The sequence below is a fragment of the Lepus europaeus genome, chromosome 10, assembly GCF_033115175.1.
Source record: "Lepus europaeus isolate LE1 chromosome 10, mLepTim1.pri, whole genome shotgun sequence".
NCBI lineage: Eukaryota > Metazoa > Chordata > Mammalia > Lagomorpha > Leporidae > Lepus > Lepus europaeus.
Genome location: NC_084836.1, coordinates 97,825,447 through 97,846,199, shown reverse-complemented (window position 1 = coordinate 97,846,199; position 20,753 = coordinate 97,825,447). Strand labels below are relative to the sequence as shown.

At 50.0% G+C, this 20,753-nt stretch overlaps 1 protein-coding gene across 1 annotated transcript in view; it reads left to right on the top strand.

Moving 5' to 3' along the window:
- The first annotated feature begins 19,563 nt into the window (after nucleotides 1-19,563).
- TMC2 (transmembrane channel like 2) overlaps nucleotides 19,564-20,753 on the top strand; it is a 54,837-nt gene continuing 53,647 nt past the window's right edge. Inside the window, exons 1-2 of the mRNA XM_062202303.1 lie at nucleotides 19,564-19,597; nucleotides 20,117-20,161. Coding sequence (XP_062058287.1) covers nucleotides 19,564-19,597; nucleotides 20,117-20,161 — 79 coding nt within the window. The remainder of the gene's footprint in view (nucleotides 19,598-20,116; nucleotides 20,162-20,753) is intronic.

Below are 20,753 nucleotides of genomic sequence, written 5' to 3'. Positions count from 1 at the left end.
AGCATACAAGGTACCTTACCTGAGGACCGCACGGGTTTGACCTCGTTCTGTGGTCATTCCCATTTTCCTCGAGGGAGACACGGAGCAAAGTCGTTCCCGTCCCACTCAAGGCTTACCCTAAGCGTGCTCCCTGGGGTGCCTCGCAGTTGTTGCCTGCTGTGGAAGTCCTCAAAGCCAGCAGCACACCCTCATGCAGGTTCTGGGGGACGGAAGCCTCGCGCGGGCTGGAGCCTGGCTTCCTGCCCTTTATTGACGGTGCTGGTTAGGAATTTTCCTACGGTGGTGCCTTGCGCAGCTTGGCCATGGGGGCTCTGCAAAGCGCGCCTACTACACTTCTTGGAAAGAGCGGTTAAATGTAATGGTAAATAAAAGTTAAATTGGATTTTTCTTGCTGCTTCCCCTCCCTCCCTTAGACCTTGAGACCTATTTGTGAACCACGTGCCTGTAGGATACGTGTGTAGACCTTTTGAAAGAGGAATAAGCATCTTGTCAGCTTTACAAGTAGGAGTGTTTTCTTAGTGGCAGCGGTAGGGGGCCAAGGAGGGTACAGAACTCTGAAATCTTGTTGTGCCCAGATCCTTAGATCCCCACAGAGACCCCTAGAGAGTCATCACACCGAACTGCAAAAGCAAGGTTTATTTGGGAGTACAAGCCGCGACAGGGACCCCATCCAACCAACCATCGCATCAGAGAAGGAGTGAGGCCCCGGTCTTTGGGAGAATTTTTAAAGGAAAAAGCCACAGGGTTACATCAGCGGGAGCTTTGGGTACAGGGAGTTACTTTAACAATCTCTACTGTGCTGTCCTTGCTATGCTTTGCTATCTCTGGAATGCCTGAATGTCTGCTTTTACAAGAACGCGAGTCTGCTATGGGAAACAGAGGCTGCTTTTTTTTTTTTTTTTTTAAATGGAGTCACTTTGGCTCTTCAATCTAAATATTAGGGAAGATTGCCCCATCTCCCTATCATCAGGAGCTTAGTGTTAATGCCTGCGGCTACCTGTTTGCAATAGAGATAGAGGTCTTATTTTTCTTTATGGTAAAGGCAATTTAGCACAGATGGCTTCCCTAATTACCCGGTAACCTTAGAATAAACTGAAAAGTTGTGTAGCAAACCATGTCAAGTCTTTTTTCAAAAAGACATTGCCATTAATCTTGAGAAGGTGTGTAATAGATTGTACCTACTCAACTTTGAAAGAAGTGAGAGTTCCTTCTGTCTTAGGAACCTCATAGCAGCTTACCTATGATGTGCTCTGCAGTCTGATTAATGTTCAAAAACAAAACTGGGGCTGGCGTTGTGGCTTCAGGATCCCATGTCAGAGCGCCAGTTTGAGTCCTAGCTGCTCTGTTTCCAATCCAGCTCCTGGCTAACACACTTGGGAAAGCAGTAGATGATGGCCCAAGTGCTTGCGTCCCTGAAAGCCCTGTGGGAGACCTGGATGTGGTTCCTGACTCCTAGCTTCTACTTGGCCCAGCCCTGGATGTTGTGGCCATTTAGGGAGTGAACCAGTGGATGGAGGATTGATCTCACTGTTTTAGCTTCTCTCTCTCTCTCTCTCTCTCTCTCTCTCTCTCTCTCTCACTCTCACTCTCTCATTCTGCCTTTTGAATAAATAAATAAATCTTTTTAAACTGCTTTCTGGCCGGCGCCGTGGCTTACTAGGCTAATCATCCACCTGCAAAGCCTGCACCCTGGGTTCTAGTCCTGGTTGCTCCTCTTCCAGTCCAGCTCTCTGCTGTGGCCCAGGAGGGCAGTGGAGGATGGCCCAGGTCCTCGGGCCCTGCACCCACATGGGAGACCAGGAGGAAGCACCTGGCTCCTGGCTTCAGATCGGCGCAGTGCTGGCTGTGGCGGCCATTAGGGGAGTGAACCAATGGAAGCAAGACCTTTCTCTCTGTCTCTCTTTCACTGTCTATAACTCTCTCTGTCTCTCTCTCACTGTCTAACTCTGCCTGTCAAAAATAAAAATAAAACTGCTTTCTGTCTTTTTTACTTTTGCAAAGAGGATTTTCCAGGTTGGCAGGAAATCTTACCTTCATTTCCTTTTCATGCCATCCTTCTTTCTATCTTCTCTTCACCACCCCTGTATTAGCCTTCTGAGACTTCTCTGTTCTTGAGTATTATGGAGACAGAGAAAAAGGCCCCAAGGCCACTGTGAGCCAGGATGATACAGGTCAGCTGAGGACCCCTGCGTGGAGCACCACCACCACCCCCCCAAGTCCCACCACAGCGTCCAGAGGGTCCTGGACTTCAGTGAGAGATGGAAGTCGATCTCAATCCAGAAAAGTGAAAGCAAGGCAGTTTTATTAAAGAGAGCAGCACAGAGCAGGCCACTCCACAGACACTGCAGCTCATCGTACTGTTGCAGTTCTACCTTTAAGGAGTTTAGGAAATGTGTGTTAATATTTGGCTGGAATATTCATCCTATTTCTGGAAAGAGGTGGTGACTTCCAAAAATGAATAACCCCATATCATTTTTCTCTCCTTGTATGGTCACATCCATAGGTTGCCATAACCATTGTAAATTGTCATGGTGAGAGTAGTAGTTGATTTTTACTATCTGAATGCATTATAATAAGGATATAATGAGACTGTAAATCTGGATGCCATATTGGACCCAACTGGTTTGAACCAGTTCCTTCACCTGAATCTTGATCTTTTTTTTTTTTTTTTTTTTTTTTGACAGGCAGAGTGGATAGAGAGAGAGAGAGACAGAGAGAAAGGTCTTCCTTTTTGCTGTTAGTTCACCCTCCAATGGCCGCTGCGGCCGGCGCATCTCGCTGATCCGAAGTCAGGAGCCAGGTGCTTCTCCTGGTCTCCCATGCGGGTGCAGGGCCCAAGCACTTGGGCCATCCTCCACTGCCTTCCCGGGCCACAGCAGAGAGCTGGCCTGGAAGAGGGGCAACTGGGATAGAATCTGGCGCCCCAACCAGGACTAGAACCCGGTGTGCCGGCGCTGCAAGGTGGAGGATTAGCCTGTTAAGCTACGGCGCTGGCTGAGTCTTGATCTTTAGTTTTTTTTTGTTTTTTGTTTTTTGTTTTTTTTAGTCTACTCTCTGATGGGTGGAGCTAAGGCTTGCCACATACTATTTCAAGGAGAGACATAAGAATATCCTGAAATTTTGTCCTAGATGTCACAAAACAGAGTCATTCTCTTCTCTCAGATGCTGTTGCATTAGCACTGGGCAAACCCGGCTCTGAACTGGAGCCCTCTGCCAGCACCCTTCTGGGCTTCCCGTGTGAATCCCAAACAGGTGGACTTCAAAAAGATCATGGGGCCAGTGCCGTGGCTCAACAAGCTAATCCTCTGCCTAGTGGTGCCGGCACACGGGGTTCTAGTCCCGGTTGGGGCGCCGGATTCTGTCTCGGTTGCCCCTCTTCCAGGCCAGCTCTCTGCTGTGGCCCGGGAGTGCAGTGGAGGATGGACCAAGTGCTTGGGCCCTGCACCCGCATGGGAGACCAGGAGAAGCACCTGGCTCCTGGCTTCAGATCAGCACGATGCGCCAGCAGCAGCGCACCGGCCACGGAGGCCATTGGAGGGTGAACCAACGGAAAAAGGAAGACCTTTCTCTCTGTCTCTCTCTCACTGTCCGCTCTGCCTGTCAAAAAAAAAAAAAAAAAAAAAAAAGACGATCATGGGCAATAGAATTAAAAGGTAAGTTTATTTTTGAAATGACAAAAAAAGAAGTCCGAGCATATGATGAGTCTTCAAAAGTTTTGTGGAAATGTGTATTATGAAAAAATTGTGCTTGGATTACGATTCTTTTTTTGCACCAAAATACTTGGTTTTTCTTTTTTTGACCATTTCACACATATACTGTTATTTTTGGCAATTAGTCATTCATATAATTTCTTTCAACAAAATAGTCCAATGGCAATGTAGCATCTAAATATTTCCTGTGTGGTTACAAGATAATTAAGTTCATTTAGACTTCAAGCCATTTCCTCTCAACAGTTTATGCTCAGAAATAATTTTATGCAGATTGCAATGCAAATAATTATACATTACTTTTTTTATACTCTATTAGTTACCACAGATCAGAGAAAACATATGGAATTTGTCTTTTTGGGCCTGGCAAAAATCCTTGCTATATAATTACATTTTTCACAAACTTTTTGAAATATGATATACATGGACCAGTTAAAAAGTACAAGGACAGAAGTGACATCAATAGAAAATATAACTTTCTGCTCAATTTTTGCTATGAACCTAAAGCTATTATAAAACTGAAGCTATTTATAAAATGAGAAAAAGTGGGGAAACTTTGCAGTTTTTACTTGTCTTTGTCCCACTCACATCCCTGGTTCCACAATAATCCTTTGCTCCTCCTCCTTCTCCTTCTTCTTTTACATTGTTTCAAAGGTTCACCTCTTAGTCCAGCCTCTGGAAGTGACCAGCTTGTTTCTTGTTTATTTGAGGCACAGAGAGAAAGAGAGAGAGAGAGAGAGAGCGAGAGAGAGAGAGAGAGAGAGAGCGTACACATGCTCCTGTTTGCTGATTGGCTTCCCAAATGCTCACAATGGAAGCCAGGAACCTGCGACTCAATCTGGGTCTCCCACGTGGGTGGCAGGAACCCAACTACTGGAGCCGTCAAGCAGGAAGCTGGAGTCAGAAGCCTGAGCCAGGATTCAAACCCATGCACTCCAATGTAGGATATGGGTATCTTAACCACTAGGCCACTGCGGGGGGCTTCAGTGGAAGAGGAAACAAGGCCGCTAAGCCTTTGCTCAAGTTTGCTGCACTTCCATGTTCCAGTGACTCAGCGTTTCCAACAACCCAAGATGGCCCCCGGGGGAGGTACCTAGCCTGACAGGAGACTTCCGTATTCGTGGACAGTATGTGTCCTCTGCTGTGATTGGCCCTTGAGGGCGTGCCCGGCTCGTGTCCTGCCTTACCTTTCAGCTGGTTGGCTCAGTTCCCTTGTGCCCTGGACAGCCCCATTTCTGTGTCTATAAAAGCTTTTCCCCCTCCCAGTAAAGTCGAGAACCTGGCTGTGCCCTGGGCGTTGACTGATCTCCTGGCTCTGGTGTGGTTCCTTTGCCGCCGACACGCATCATCCCGCTCGGCCCCGAGCTCCCCAGGCTGGCCCTGAGGAGCTCTATCGGACCTGCTGCCCCGTGATGAGCCGCAGGCCACCAACCCTCAGCCAGCAGGCTTGAAGCCCGCAATCACAGCATGGAACCCTACGCCCAGTTTCCATGGAAGCAGAGCAGAGCTTACTCTCAAAAAGTGTGTTTGTTCTAACCCGTCTGGGATTCACGAAGTGTTGAAGCAAGGTACTTACCTTTGTTTTTGCCTAACTCAAACAAGAAACAGAAATAAAAGGCATATAAGCTGGAAAGGAAGAAATCAGTCTACTCACAGATGATCTGATCTGATATGTAGTAAAGGCTAAAGAATTCACCCCTTCCCCCCCCCAAAAAAAAAAAAAAAACCTTCTTAGAGGTAATAAATACTTCAGCAAAGAGGCAGTATACAAGACCAATAGGCAAAGATCAGCTTTATTTCTATATACTAATAATGAACTCTGAAAATGAAATTAATAGTTCCATTTACAGTAACATCAAAAATAACATACTTGGAAATAAGTTATAGCAGGGCCAGTGCTGAAGTGTAGTGGGCTAAGCCTCAGCCTTTGGTGCCATCATCCCATATAGGAACCAGTTCCTGTCCTGGCTGCTCTTCTTCCAATCCAGCTCTCTGCTTAGGCATGGGAAAGTAGCAGACGATGGCCCCCAGGCTCAGGCTTCTGCACCCATGTGGGAGACCAGGAAGAAGCTCCTGGCTCCTGGCTTTGGATTGGCCCAGCTCTAGCCTTTGCAGCCATTTGGGGAGTGAACCAGCAGATGGGAGACCTTTCTTTCTGTCTCTCCCTCTCTCTGACTGTAACTCTAAATAAATAAATAAATATTTTTAAAAATAAGAAATAAGTTATAGCAAGGAGGCTTAAGACTTGAACACTAAAAATTGGAAACATTAATGAAAGGAATTTAATAAGATGTAAATAAATGGCAGTACACCCTGGTTCCTGAATTAGAAAATTCAGTATGGTTAAGATGGCAATACTCCCCAAAGCCATGTATGTTTTCAGTGCTATCCCTCTCAAAATTCCAATAGCCATTTCTGCAGAAATGGAAAAGCTGATTCTAAAGTTGATTTGGGATTTCAAGGGACCTCAGATAACCAAAACAACTTTCGAAAAGAACAAACCATACAGAGCCACAGTGATAAAAATAGTGTTTTGCTGGCATAGGGTTGACATATGGACCAGGGGGATGGAGTTGAGAATGCCAGTTGATTTTCAGCAATGAGGGGGAAAGAATAGGCTCTTTGGGGCAGGTGTTTGACAAGTCATTAAATAGCACCTTGGGACACCCATTTTAGTGTGCCTGGTTTGAGCCCCTTCTGCTCTAGCTTCTTGCTGGTGCACACACCAGGAGGCAGCAGATGAAAACTCGAGTGCTTGGGTCCTTGCCACCCACATGGGACACCTGGATTGAGCTCCTGGCTCCTAGCTTCAGCCCAACTCATCCCTGACTGTTGTCGGCATTTGGGGACTGAACACATCCCTCCCCCCAACCCCACTGCCTTTCAAAAAAAAAATAGATAAATAAATACACAAAACGTTAAAGAGTGGCAGTTGCTGAAGCAGAATTCTTATATAGAATGTTCATAGCACCACCATTTGTTATAGCCGAAAAGTAGAAATAATCCAAGTGTCTATTATCTGACAAATGGATAAGAAAAATATGGTACAGCAATAGGTGGAAAGTTATTCAGGCATAAAAAGGAATGAGGTACTGATATGTGGTATGGCATGGGTGAACCTTGAAAATATACTAAGTGAAAACAAATTTATAGTTCTATTTCTAACCCATAATTCATAAAGACAGAAAGTCGATTAGTAGTTGTCCAGTCTGGTGGGAAGGTGGAATGACCAAGTGATGGGTACAAGACTTCCTTTTGGGGTGATGAAAATGTTCCAGAGCTAGGTGGAGGTAATGGTTGTGCACCATGGTGAACATGCTGAATGTCACAGTACGCCTTAGAATGGTTAAAATGGAGCAAAGTGAAACTTCCTGCTTCCATTAGAATGAACCAAGGTGACACAATCTTGAAATGAGCTGAAAAACGGAGGCACGTTCACGTGCCTCAACTGCACTTCTTCCTGCAAGTGAGACCAAATTACATGTAGCTAAGCAATGGTTTATGAAAATGAGCTTGAATTGCATACTGTTCCCTAACGAACCTTCAAAAGAATTCAAAAATACTTGCAAGTTCTTTAAAACTTCAAGGATCTCAGAATTTCACTTAGTGAAGCAAAGGAGTATTTACGTAAATGAGCTCATAATCATGCGTGTTCTCAAAGAACCTTCTTTTTTATTTTTTTAAAGATTTCTTTTATTTATTTGAGTTACAGAGAGAGGTAGACAGAGAGGTCTTCCATCCGCTGGTTCACTCCCCAGAAGGCTGCAACGGCCAGAGCTGCGCCAATGCGAAGCCAGGAGCCAGGAGCTTCTTCTGGGTCTCCCACATGGGTGCAGGTGCCCAAGGGCTTGGGCCATCTTCTGCTATCCCAGGCCACAGCAGAGAGCTGGATCAGAAGAGGAGCAGCTGGGACTAGAACCGGCGCCCATATGGGATGCTGGCGCTTCAGGCCAGGGCTTTAACCAGCTGTGCCACAATGCCGGCCCCCGCAAAGAACCTTCTTAGTGCTAGTCAGCTCAGAGTGAGATGAGCCTAGTCAGTATCTATAAAAATAAGCAGAGATCTCTGTTGAGAGCCAGAGTGAAGATAACTGCAGGTGAGGACCAGGGCTACAGAGACGCTGAGAGCCAGAGTGAGGCTCAGGTTGAAGCTACAGTGAGGGTGAGGGCGGGGTATTGGACATCTCAGGGTGACAGTTAGCAATAGAGGGAAGGAGACCATAAAGATGAACACGCATGCGAATGAGGGTCAGTGCCATTGTCAGGCTTCAGGAAGGTTGGCTGTCGGGGTCAAGGTTAGAGTCAAGTTCTGCATAAGGCAGGGCTGGGGTGAGGTTCAGGATGAAAATGGTTCTGAAGAGGTAAGAAAACCGCTGTGTTTCCTACTCTACTCTTGTGCACTTAGTACCGCACTCAACACAGAACACCTCACCTGTGCTCACCAAAACATGTTTGTGTCCCCGTCCCACACACGCAGGAAGGTCTCTGAGGAGGCCCTGTGAGCGAGTCTTAGTCCGCTGTGAGGAGTGGGGATCCAGCCTCTGCCATGGGACATGGGCACCTAGCTTCTGGAGCCGGAATCTGGCCTGGCGGTCTCAGTCAACACCACCTCTGTAGCTGGGGAAAGGGGGCCTCTGTGTGCCAGGCCTGAGGAGCTCCCGCCGAGTGGGGGGAATAGGACTGTGGGAGATGAACACGTGTTTCTGACCTTGTTCACACATCAAGTTTGCAGGGCACTTAGGAGGCTGCTAAGGTTTGTTTCAAATGAATGAGTGATTTCAAAGAAACGCCAAATTACTTTTGAGAATGCTTAAGTCTGTACTTGTTTTCGCAGCAACTGCTACATATGAATGACCTCTGAAGAGCAGTTGGAAGTTGCATTTGAAAATGAGTAACTTGGAGCTTGATTTCAGGTAAAATGTTTAGTATTACCTAGGCTTACTCTAGTTCCTCATGACATCTTAGGCTAAGGAATAATGACACAGTCCTTAGTACTCATTTTCATTTCCGTAACTCATTTTTATTTGCTCTTTCTCACCATTTCTTAAAGGAGCATGTCTGATTCTTAGCCTTGTTTATAAGCATACTGCTTTGTTTGTACACATTTACTTCATCTTCATTTTCATCAACTTGACTTCGGTAACTTTTGATTTACCTTAGCTATAAATGTGATGTGATGATGTTTTTACTCGGCCTACTTAATTTGCTCTAACTTATACTTAGGTGGTGACTTTGAAGTGACTGTGTTCTGAGCTTATTTGCACATATAAATTTCAAACAGCACTTAAACCCCATACATTTTATTTTAAATTACTGATTTTTAAGCTTTGTTTCACACAGGCATGATTTGTTCTGCTTTCCCATAGGAAGTTGGGTTTAGAAATAGAACCAGCTCTGTCTTCATTTGCTCTAAGTGGCACTGCTATTAGTAGGAGATGGGTCTTTCTGAGTAGTTTGTTAGCTGGCCATTCTGAGCTAATGCGCTGTAGCTCACCATAAGTCAACATAGCTTAGTTTCAATTTTAACAAAAGCTGCTTAGTTACATGTGTATTTGCTGTAACTCACAATCAAAAATTGCTTTTGAGGTTAAAGTGAATCAGAGTCTGTAAAATTATACTGCTCGGATTCACCTACGGTTGTTCTCAAAACAGCGCTTGTCCTGACAGAGGACGTGAGGTTTGGTCAGTGGCGCACGCTGCTGCCCTCCTCAGCCTCAGCTTCTCATTGCAGTCGGATTCTGTTTCCTCGTTGTTCGCCCGCGCCGCCAAGGCCAACGTGACCGACAGAGGGCGCACTACAGAACCGCCAGGGCTGATGCCGGCGAGCAAATTCCCAGGGCCTATTCCTTGGGTCCCAGGGCAGGGAGATGTACCCGAGGGACCCCGGGCACCTTGGCAGAGGGCATGGAGGGTTTTCAAGAGGGACGCCCCCGGTTCAGGCTGGTGCTCCCTGCTCTGGCCCTTGGCTGTGCCGTTCTTCTTCTTCTTTTTCTTTCTTTTTTTTTTTTTTTAAAGATTTATTTAAATGTCAGAATTACAGATGGAGAGACAGGAAGAGAAAGATTTCCATCCACTGGCTTACTCCCCAGATGGCCACAATGGCTGGGGCTGGGCTAGGTGGATGCCAGGAGCCAGGAGTTTCTTCCAGGTCTCCCAAGTGAGTGCAGGGGCCCAAGCACTTGGGTCATCTTCTGCTGCTTTTCCAGGCCAAAAGCAGGGAGCTGGATTGGAAATGGAGCAGCCAGGACTCAAACTGTTACCCATATAGGATGCTGGCATTGTTGGCAACAGCTTAACCTGCCACGCCCCAGCACCAGCCTGGCCACGCCATTCTGTGTACAACAGCAGGAGAGGGGCCGGCCTCCACATCCATGCTGGCGTGCAGGCACCTTCCAAGAGGAGACCCTCACCCCCTGGCCTCACAGGCCAGGATTCCGGGTCTCCACTCAGAAGCTGAGTCCCTCTCTCCAGACTCCACCTTGGATCCTGGCCCCCACTCCAATGCTCAGCACAGCTGAATTCAGACTCTTGAACACAAGGTCAAGTTCCAGCCTTCTCTCCAGAGACCAGGAACATTGTCAGAATCAAAATAAGGTCACCTGTGTCAGCTCTCAACAGATAAGTCTGTAGTTAAAGCCAGGAGGTAATAAAGAAAGGGTTCTTAGGCCTAATTGCCTGATAGTAACTGTCACAAAAGATCCTACCAGAATCGCAGCATGACTCGGAAGCCATGGCAACCTCCACCAGCGCTGGGCAAGGACGCCTTCCCAGCAGTCCTTCAACACTCCCGTCACCTTGGAGACGTACCAGTGTGACGGGAGATTATTGTTTCAGTTCCCTCAACCTCTTTGAGTATGTCCACGCTGTACTGTGGCTTGCATATCCCCACGGCAGTGCTCTGCTGCTGCCCAGTGTATAACATTACTCCTGGAGAATCTTTCTCTGTTGTTTAGGTTGCTGAGACTAAGTCATGACCCTTGCCTCAAGGGACCTGACCCCTCCCACCTGGTGCTCACGGGGCACTTGGTCCTGGCCGTGGCTGCAGAGAGTGACCTCGACCTCCTTGCTCAGGGACTGAGTGTCCACCACGGCTGCCAGCCACGGAGTGCCCAGTTTCCTCCCCACCCCACCCCTGCAGAAGCTGAGACCCTGCTTCTCACCCAGAAGCAAAGTCCACAGCGTTGGCCTCAGTGACCTGAGTCTCCAGGCAGGAGCCTGACCAAGCAGGAGTCCCCGTGGGATCCCCGGGACTGTGGTGCTAGGGAATGGAGCTGGATGGTTGGTCGGGGTGTGCACTAGATCTCTACAAAGCTGTCACTAAAAATAAAACAAAAATGGATTCCGTGGGCTCCAGACCTTCTCCTTCCTCCTGCAGGTGCAGAGTTGGCTCTTGGAAGAGGCTGACCAAGTGGGAAGCTCCAGGCCCAAGGATGGTGGACACAGCCTGGGTGAGGGGAGGAGCTACACTGAACGTAAGGGAACGGGATAGACATCTGCAGATGAAGAGTGGGCTCTCATCTCCTCTTTCTTGGCTCCTCAAACCCTGGCAGCCAAGGCATATTCCCCAGGCTGGACGTTAGGAGACTTTGCTCTGGGAATTCTTCCCTGTACAAAAGAAAAGGCCCACAGACCCTAGGAGTAGGTGTCTCTCTGCCCTGCCTTCACCACCCTACAGCCTGCTTCTCAGCCTACAGTGATTTTACCCTCCAGGGCCACATGGTGATACCTGGAGACATTGTTGATTGTCTCACAGAGGGAGGGAAGGAGAAGGCAGGTACAACAGGCATCTAGTAGGGCTGGTGTTAGTCGTGGGTTAAGCTACCACCTGCAACACCAGCATCCAATATAAGTGCCGAGTCTTGGCTGCTCTACTTCTGATCCAGCTCTCTGCTAATGCACCTGGGAAAGCAGTGGAAGATGGCCCAAGTATTTGGGCCCCTGTACCCATATGGGAGACCCAAATGAAGCTCCTGGCTTTGGCCTGGCCCAACCCCAACCATTGTATCCATTTGGGGAGTGAACCAGATGGAAGATCTCTCTCTCTCTCTCTCTCTCTCTCTCTCTCTGTCTCCCCTTCTGTCTCTCAAACTTTGCCTTTTAAATAAATAAATGTAAAAAAAAAAAAGCCATCCTAGTAGGCAGAGGCCTGGGGTGCTGCCAAACATCTCATGATGCACAGGACAGCTTCACACCACAGAGAATAGTCTGGACCAAAATGGCAATAATGTGGTGGATCTTGTAGTGCAGAGCGTTAAGCTGCCTCTTGGAACACTTGCATCCCCCCTCAGAGTGCCTGGTTTAAATCCTGGCTACGCCACTTTAGATCCAGCTTCCTGCTAATGCTCCTGGGAAGGCAGTGGAGGTTGGTTTGCCTATGTCCTTGGGTCCCTGTTACCCACATAGGAGACCTAGATGGAGTTCTGGGCCCCTGGCTTTGGCCTGACCCAGCTCTGGCTGTTGTGGGTATTTGAGGAGCGAATCAGCAGATGGAAGATCTGTCTGTCTATCTGTCTATCATGTAACTAGCTAGCTAACTAGCTATCTTTCTCCCTCTCTGTGTCACCTTTCAAATAAATAAAATATAAATAAATATTTTTTAAAATGGCAGTGATGCCAGGGTAAGAAACAAGTCCTGAAGGCCTGTGCACCTGCAGAAAGCTCCCATGTAGCTTTTTAGTGCCTCACAACCGAGTCTGGAAATCATGTATGTATAGGAATCTTGAAAACATATATGGAAAAGATGTACTATGAAGACACTGTCCATGGATTTCCACTTGTTTGCATTAAGACAAACATCTATTCATCCCACTCTTCCACAAACCTTTTGAAGTACCCTCATATAGACAGCCCGACATAGTGCCCCTCCCCCCAAGCAATAAAACCAGTATCAGAAGAGTGAGGAGCTAGCAGAGCCTGCCCAGGTGACTAAGGGAGAGCCAGGTTGTCCCTGGTGGGCACACGGCCTCGATGGTGAAGCCCCCTGCCTCCTTCCCAGCTTCCTCTGCCTTAGTCCATGCTCACTGGTAGCACTCCAACCACAGGGCTGGTGGTTTCCCAGGGATCTTAAAATAGGGTGTGTACAGTTCAGTGAAGATCTTTTTCTTGGCCCCAATAGTATGCATGAAGACCTTGATGGTCTATTTAATTAGGTGAGCAGTGTCTTGCTAGAAGAGTGAATTGTAGAAACAGAATGATAGACAGAATACAAAATATCAAAGTGGCCAGGGAACTTAAAGCTGTGAAGGTTGTCCCTGTTCGGGACTTTGTGCCCTGGACTGCACTATAGCCACACCAGGTTGTTCTAAATGACTGGCGGTAAGTGACCGTACCCCACAGCCGCCGGGGCTTAGTGCTGCTGTGGCAAATAGAGGAGTAGGAGATGTTCCCCTTCTGGAGACAGTTGGGACAAAGAACACAGCAGAGGTGGGGGTGGGACAGGTGACAAGGCAAACGCACCCCTGTCCACATGTCGGTGAAGCAGTGAAGTAGGAGTTTTGTGGCAGGTGCATAGAAGAGAAGAGGTCAAGGAGCTCTTCCATGTCCTGGCGGAAGTGGGGCCCAGATACCCTGCCGGCCCAAGCACTGAGCCTATGAGCAATGACAAGAATGAGAGTCCCACAGAACCCTCTCACGCTGTAGGACTTTGGGTGTCCCAGTCCTAGCCATACCTCACTCAGTCCCCAACAGACCCTTTGTAGGAGTCATAGCAGAATTACCTCCACCCAACAGATAGGAAACAGAGGGAGAGAAATCTTCAGGGACTGGCTCTGGTCCATGGTAGTGGCAGGGGCCAAAGAGGGATTTGTACCTGTCAGAGTCCGGCAACACCTCTGAGTGGAGTTGGACTTTCCTTGTCACCCATGTGCTTTGAGAAGCATTCTTGTTATGAACCATCCAGAAGTAACAGACCCTCTGAATCTTGACTTGCTCCTGTCTTTCCCTTCGGCCTCTGGAGTGGTGGCAGAGGAAGCCAACCAATTAAAAGCATGACCCGAAGTTGCCATTTGCTGCAGTTTGCCTTGTGGGCTGTATGGGAGGCAGCTCTCAGTCTGCCTGGCTTTTGGATGTGGAAGCAATCACTCCTCGCTGCCAGGCCCCATATACTGAGTGTGGGTCTAACTTTTTAAGAGCCCCTGGAAAGCAAGACATTTCTGCCTAACCTTCAGTGCTGAGAAAAGTAGGGGAACTAACCAGCTGCTCAAAGAAGGCTGAGGAACTCCCCACCTGTGATGTGCGTCCCGATGCTCGTGGGGACATGCTGCTGCCATCCGTATCTCCCAAGCCCCCTGCCACTCGGTGCCAAAGCAGGGAGCACTCTGGTGTGGGTTAGTAGGTGAAGGGCAGTGGCCCTGTGACAGTGCCGGCTCACATTGTCCAGCTAGGGTGTTACTGCCGCGAAACTGGATCCGCCCCATTGTGCTGGTTTACAACGTCCTGTGAGAGATCCTGGATGTTTGTAAGCAGATAGCCAGAGCTAATTATATATATACATATACTTTTAATTGGAGAGATAAGTTGACAAGAGGGCCCGAGAATCTTCCCCTTTTAATAGGGTTTTGTGAAGAAAGCACTACGCTAGTTTTGGATGGAGGGCCTATGACTTTTGATTGAGATTGCACAATGCTTTTGTTGCTGTTATGTTGAGTTTTAGGGTTTTATTTTGATCCAGCCACTCAAATGAAAGAGACTTAGTGCAGGAATACTGTCCTTTTAAAAATAATGTTCTTTATTTAAAAGGCAGAACAAGAATGAGAGAAAGAGAGAGAACCTCCATCCACTGGTTCGCTGCCCAAATAGGCTCAATGGCTGGATCCAGGCCAGGTCGAAGCCAGGAGCCAGGAACTTCATCCTGGTCTCCCATGTAAGTGACAGGGACCCAAGCACTTGGGCCATGCTCTGCTGCCTTCCCAGGGCATTAGCAAGGAACTGGGTCAGAAGCAGAATAGTCAGGACTCAAACCTGTGCTCAGATATGGGATGCCAGCACTGGCACTGTGGTGTAGTAGTTTAATCCTCCACCTGTGGTGCTGGCATCCTGTATGGGCACCAGTTCGGAGTTCTGCTGCTCCTCTTCTGATCCAGCTCTCTGCTAATGGCCTGGGAAGGCAGTAGAAGATGGCCCAAATTATTGGGCCCCTACACCCACATGGGAGACCCAGAGGAAGCTCCTGGCTCCTGGCTTTGGATCCCAGCTCCTACCATTGCCGACATCTGGGGAGTGAGAGAGAGAGATAATCTGTCCACTGGTTCTCTTCCCAAATGGCCACAACTGCCAGGGCTGGACCAAGCCAAAGCCAGGAGCCAGCAACTCCACGTAGATGGCAGGGGCCTAAATAGTTGAGCCATCATCCACTGCTTTCCCAGGCACAGTAGCAGAGAGCTGAATTGGAAGCAGAGCTGTTAGGACTAACATTTGTGATGGCAATGTTGCAAGTGGTCCTTAACCTGCTGTGTCACAACACTGGCCCTGAAAAAGCAAATGTTGATGAAGCAGAACTCAAAGGCAGACTAGTGGAAGAACTGTCTTAGAAGCTTGAATATTTCCCTCATCACCAGCTGTTGAGGGATATTGCATTCTCAGAGTCGAGCTGTTGCCACACTGTGTTCCCTCAAGATAAGCACGGAGCTTGTCCTCTAACAGCAATCTCAAGATGGGCTCATGCACACTGCCCCCCTCTTCTCTGAAAGAAATTACCTGTGCCAGGGCAAGTCAGATGCCCACCCCCTGTGCCTCTCACCACCCTCCCTGGGTAGCCAGCAATGACGCCAGTGCCTGGCAAGAAGCCCCTCTGTTTTCTTGGAATGATATTAAATAGCAGAAATGAAGAACTCCATAGTCCAGTGCACTGAACCACATGGCTTTCCTCCCTTTTTCAACAAAGGACCTTGCATTTTCTTTTTGCATGGAGTCTCACAAACTGTGTAGCCAGCGTGACTGTTTCACTATTAGCCCTCAGGGGCAGGGGAGTGAGCGCCAGAGAGAAGGCAGTCGAATCCCAGTAGTCACTGGACACTAGGGTGACAGGCATGTTTTGATCTAGAGATACTTGAGCTCCGGGTCCAAGCAGGTGAATCAGCGCAGGGGAGGCCAAGGCCGCCCCAGCCTCTTCTCAGATCCCATCATTCCCTTGGGCTGCACGGGCATTCTTGCCCCTGCCCTTGTCTGCCCTGTGCCCTTCATCCCCACCAGTCCAGCTCCCAGAGTTCCCGCTCAGCCCATGGCAGAGGGATGTGAGGCTCTTGCCCTGGCCTAGAAAAGGCCATGCCAGGCCTAGTGCCTGGCAATAGCCCCATGGTGGGCCTGGAGGACAGCTCCTGGGGAAGGAGGAGATAGCAGCACAGGGCAGGGTGGGGCAGGGTGAAGAGCAAGGGCCTGCTGGACAGTGGCTTCCGCCTGACCTACAGGGAGCTCAGAGTATGAATGACGTCACAAAGTCACCATTCCTTTTAGCAAAGGGACCAGGCCACCATTCCTCCATGTCAACCCGCTAGGGCTGCAGGCTGACCCAGGAGTGGGGAAGGGAGGTTTGCTCGGGGCTCAGCCACAGGCAGTTCTCCCTAAGAGGAGTCAGGCGCAGGCCTTCAGCCCGGATGTCTGCACTTGCACTGAGCGGGAATCTGGACAGGACACCAGCAGTGTCCACTGCAGAGTCCGGTCCTGAACAATAAGGAAGCTGCGGCCCAGAGTCAGCGTGACCTTCCCAGCATCCTTGGTCAAAGCCACGTATCCCAGCTTCCAGGTGCTATCAGCCTCTGCCACAGACCTGCCCAGGGGACAGTGGGCTCTGCAGCTTTTCATTCCCTCCGTCTGCACACTGGGTGACCACACGGCCTCGCCAGGCTGTGGTGAGGTGCAGGAATATGTGATAGGAGAGCCCCTGTGGAGCCAGCACAGAGCAGTGTGCCATGCATGTGCCATGTGGGGAGAGTCCACAATATTTTCTACTCCCTGGCATGAAGGAGTCTTACCCCCACCCAAATGTCCAAATGTGTGGTGATCTCAGGAAGTGCTGGAATGGATATCATGGGCAAAGGGAAAAGCAAATTACCTGGCCCCAGCAGGTGTTTATGCTTCTGTGGGGGGAGGAGGAGCGACGTGTAGACAGGCAGACACTGGCGAGGAAGGTGGTGAGGAAGCCCGACCTCCCCCAGTTACAGGGAGCCAGGAAGGGCAGGTTCCTCCTTGCACAGTGGGAGCAGGGGCCTGACTCCTCCTTCCTCTGGTCCAGACCACCCTAGAGCTGCAGCTAGCGACGCTGGCCCCACTTTGACAGGGCCCTGCAGGGGACGGCCTGGTGGGCAGAGTCCCCTCACTGCTCTTGTGCCCTGGCCTGGGGGGCCACTGCAGGAGCCAGGTGGGTCAGAGATGGAGGTGAAGTGACTGAGAACACAGGTGAAGAGCTTGAGCTGACCTGGGGCTGTGCATTTCAGATGGCCCCACCCATGGCAGGTCCTGTGCCCCCCTCCCTTCACCGAGGCCACATGGGGACCACATGGGACCACTCTTCCTTCTGACCCCCTCAGAAACAGGGCATGAGCAGGCTCATGGGCCTGGGTAGAGGCTGAGCCTGTCCTTGACACCCACAGGAGGCTCGCCCTGTGGAAGGTACTTTTGTTTTGCCTTGTTTTTGACTTTGGTTTATCCAAAAACAAACAGCAAAGGAAACTGAAATTTTATATATAAAGTCGAAATCATTTGTTCCACAAAATCCTTTGGCATGCCAGTGACAGTCATGGAGATTCTCAGAACATAGATCTTAAAGGCATTAAATATCTGTCACGTCATGACACATGTGCTTCCTAATAAGTAAACAACAAGATCTCGCAGCAAGTCTGTAATCATTATGATTTCAAAGTAGTGATAAGCATAAACGGTATTTTGAGATATCCCCTGACAGCTTAAGGTGACATAAAAATATCTGTGTTGGGACAAAATCACATGTTTTTGTCTTCAATCATAATTGAGAAAAATGGCAAGTTTCAGTTCAAGGGCTGGGGAAAATCAACATGCAGTGGTGTCTATGGCACTTTTCACAGACCCCCCAGAATCATAGCCACAGCTCTGGGAATGCCAGGGACCCCAGGTTAAGAAGCTTGAACTCTGGCGGGTGCCGCGGCTCAATAGGCTAATCCTCTGCCTAGTGGCGCCAGCACACCGGGTTCTAGTCCCGGTTGGGGCACCGGATTCTGTCTCGGTTGCCCCTCTTCCAGGCCAGTTCTCTGCTGTGGCCCGGGAGTGCAGTGGAGGATGGCCCAAGTGCTTGGGCCCTGCACCCCATGGGAGACCAGGAGAAGCACCTGGCTCCTGCCATTTGGATCAGCGCAGAGTGCCAGCCACAGCACACCGGCCGCGGCGGCCATTGGAGGATGAACCAACGGCAAAGGAAAACCTTTCTCTCTGTCTCTCTCTCTCACTGTCCACTCTGCCTGTCAAAAAAAAAAAAAAAAAAAAAAAAAAAAGAACCTTGATCTCCAAAGCCTGTGGCCACCTTCCAGACAGTCCCTCAGATTTTCTCTTAAAAAAAGTATAGGGCCCATCTGGTAAAGCCACTGCCTGTAACACTAGCATCCCATATGGGTGGCTGTTTGAGTCCCAGCTGCTCCACTTTCAATCCATTCCCCTGCTAGTGCACCTGGGAAAACAGTGGAAAATGGCCCAAGTGCTTGGGTCCCTACACCCATGTGGGAGACCCACATGGCTCCTGGCTCCTGGCTTCTGCTTGGCCCATCCCTGGTCATTGCGGCCATTTAGGGAGTGAACCAGCAGATGGAAGACACATTCTGTCTGTCTCCCTCACTCCCCCCCTCCCTCCCTCCTTCCCTCCCTCCTTCTCCCCCTCTTTCCCTCTCTCCCAAACTCTGCCTTTCAAATAAATAAACCTTTAAAAATTTATTTATTTTAAAAATAGAGTTACAGAAAGAGAGATATCTTCTATCCACTGGTTCACTCCCCAGATGACTACAATAGCAGGACTGGATCAGGCTGAAGCCAGGAGCCTGGAATTCCATCTGGGTCTCGAACATGGGTTCAGAGACTATTATCCTTGGGCCATTATCCTCCACTGCTCTCCCAGGCACACTGGCAGGGAGCTAGATTAGAAGTGAAGCAGCTAGGACTCGAACCTGCCCTCATATGGGATGCAGGTGTTGTAGGTGGCAGCTTAACTCACTGTGCCACAATGCCATGCCCATTCAGAATCTCTTGTAAGGATTTTCAAAGCAAGCAAATCCATCCTCCTGGAGGCTGGGGGTGTGGTGGGAAGAGCGATGAGAAGTCAGCAGGTGGCCCGAGGGGACACTCATCAGTGTGGCCTCAAGACTCGTGGGTCAGGATATTGGGGACAGGTCTGTGAGGCCTAGCCTAGACCTGCGATTCCCATTCCCAGTGTTCATCCTGAAAATCTGCATTTTTAATGGAAGCCCAGGGGTAACTTGAACAAAGTCATAGAATTCCTCTGGTGCCTTGTCCCAGCTGGAGTCTCAAAATGGTGAAAAAGAGCCCTGGGAGGCCCCTCCCACCTTTGCTGGCTGGTGTGCAAGTGGCATCACTGCCAGGAGATGGGCCTGTGGCTCCTGGCCCCTCCAGGGCCCCTCGTGTGTAAGTGATGCCTGAAATGTGACGCCAGCGCCTCTCCGCAGGGAAACCTGAGCAGAGGAGTGTGCGGCCGGATTGATGGGCCGGGAGCTGGCTGCCTCCCTCCTCGCCTCTCTCCACATTCAATCCCTAAGCACTGGCTACTGCCGGGGCCAGGAAGGCCGGCCGGCAAGCATGAGGGCAGGAAAGTGCCACTGGCTGGAGGCGAGCATGGACAAGCAGGCTGTGTGAGCCCAAGTAGGGGTCCCGGGAGTCCTGCCACGATGAGCCTCCAGTCCAAGGGCCTGGAGGACGAAGGTGAGTCTGCACCCTCATCCTTGTGGGGCCCACCACCGGGTTCCTGGGCACTAGTGGGCACAGGGAAGCAGATGTGGTCTGACAGAGGGGCACGAGCTACATGCTGGGCGACCTCAGTCTGCTCACTCAGCCTCTCTGGGCCTCGTCTGTGAGGTAGAAGGACCGTGCTCAGCACCTGTGTGACTGTGAGTGCTGGAGGCCATCATGATCTCAGAGCCTGCAGGGTCACTGACCTGCTGTCTCCATCACGGTTGCCTTTTCCTTGGCAGTCGCCTCAGCAGATGTCTGCCTGTCTGCCTGCTAGCCTGTCTGTCTGTGTGAGGCAGGGGGATGGAGGAGGTTCTGATGTCATGACTTCCCCAAGGTGTCAGGGAAATGCCACGGACTGGGGACCCAGAGCTTGACAAGCCAATCACCTGGAGCAGGTTCCAGTCCCGGGATTCCCATGGTGAAATGCGGGTGCTGTCGGGGGCAGATTTTCCAAGGACATTGACTTATGCCGGATCCCATTTCTTACAGCCCGAGGAGGGAGAGGGCGGGCGAGGAGCAGCTGTCCGCGCACAGGTGAGGCGGGGGATGGGTTCCTAGGGGGCCTGCCATGCCAGCTCAGCTCCACCAGCCCAGTAGTCCATCCACCCACCCCACATCCTCCTTCCTCCTCCCTCTCCCTAGAGGCAGGCATTTCATCAGGGAGAGGCCTGAGGGCCGGGCAGAGAGAACCCGCACTCAGCCCTGGGCGTCAGGGAGACGCCGGGAGTCAGTGATGCTCTGAGCGGGACCCTGGGCGGCAGTGAACGTTGTCCAGGCCGGAAGCCCTGCTCTCACTCTCCCACAGGTACCAGCGGTAGTGGGGACTCGGGCCCTTCCCCTTGGGGCTGTGACTGCAGCTCTTCCCTGGGGCAGGCATGGGGCCTGCTGAGAGTCACCTGTGAGTAAATCACCTTGCATGGGACTGAAGTAGAAGCTCGTTTTGCTGAAAACACAAACCCTTTCCCTCTGCGAGGAGTCTCCCTCTCTGCTGCTGCTATTTTTCCGTTTCCCATAGACAAGAGGAACTGGGTCTGAATTTTCACTTCAGGGATCCTAACAAGCAAGGGGATACAGTGAAGTTAAATCTTGGGAATCCATCAACTTATAAATCCAATTATATGAAGAC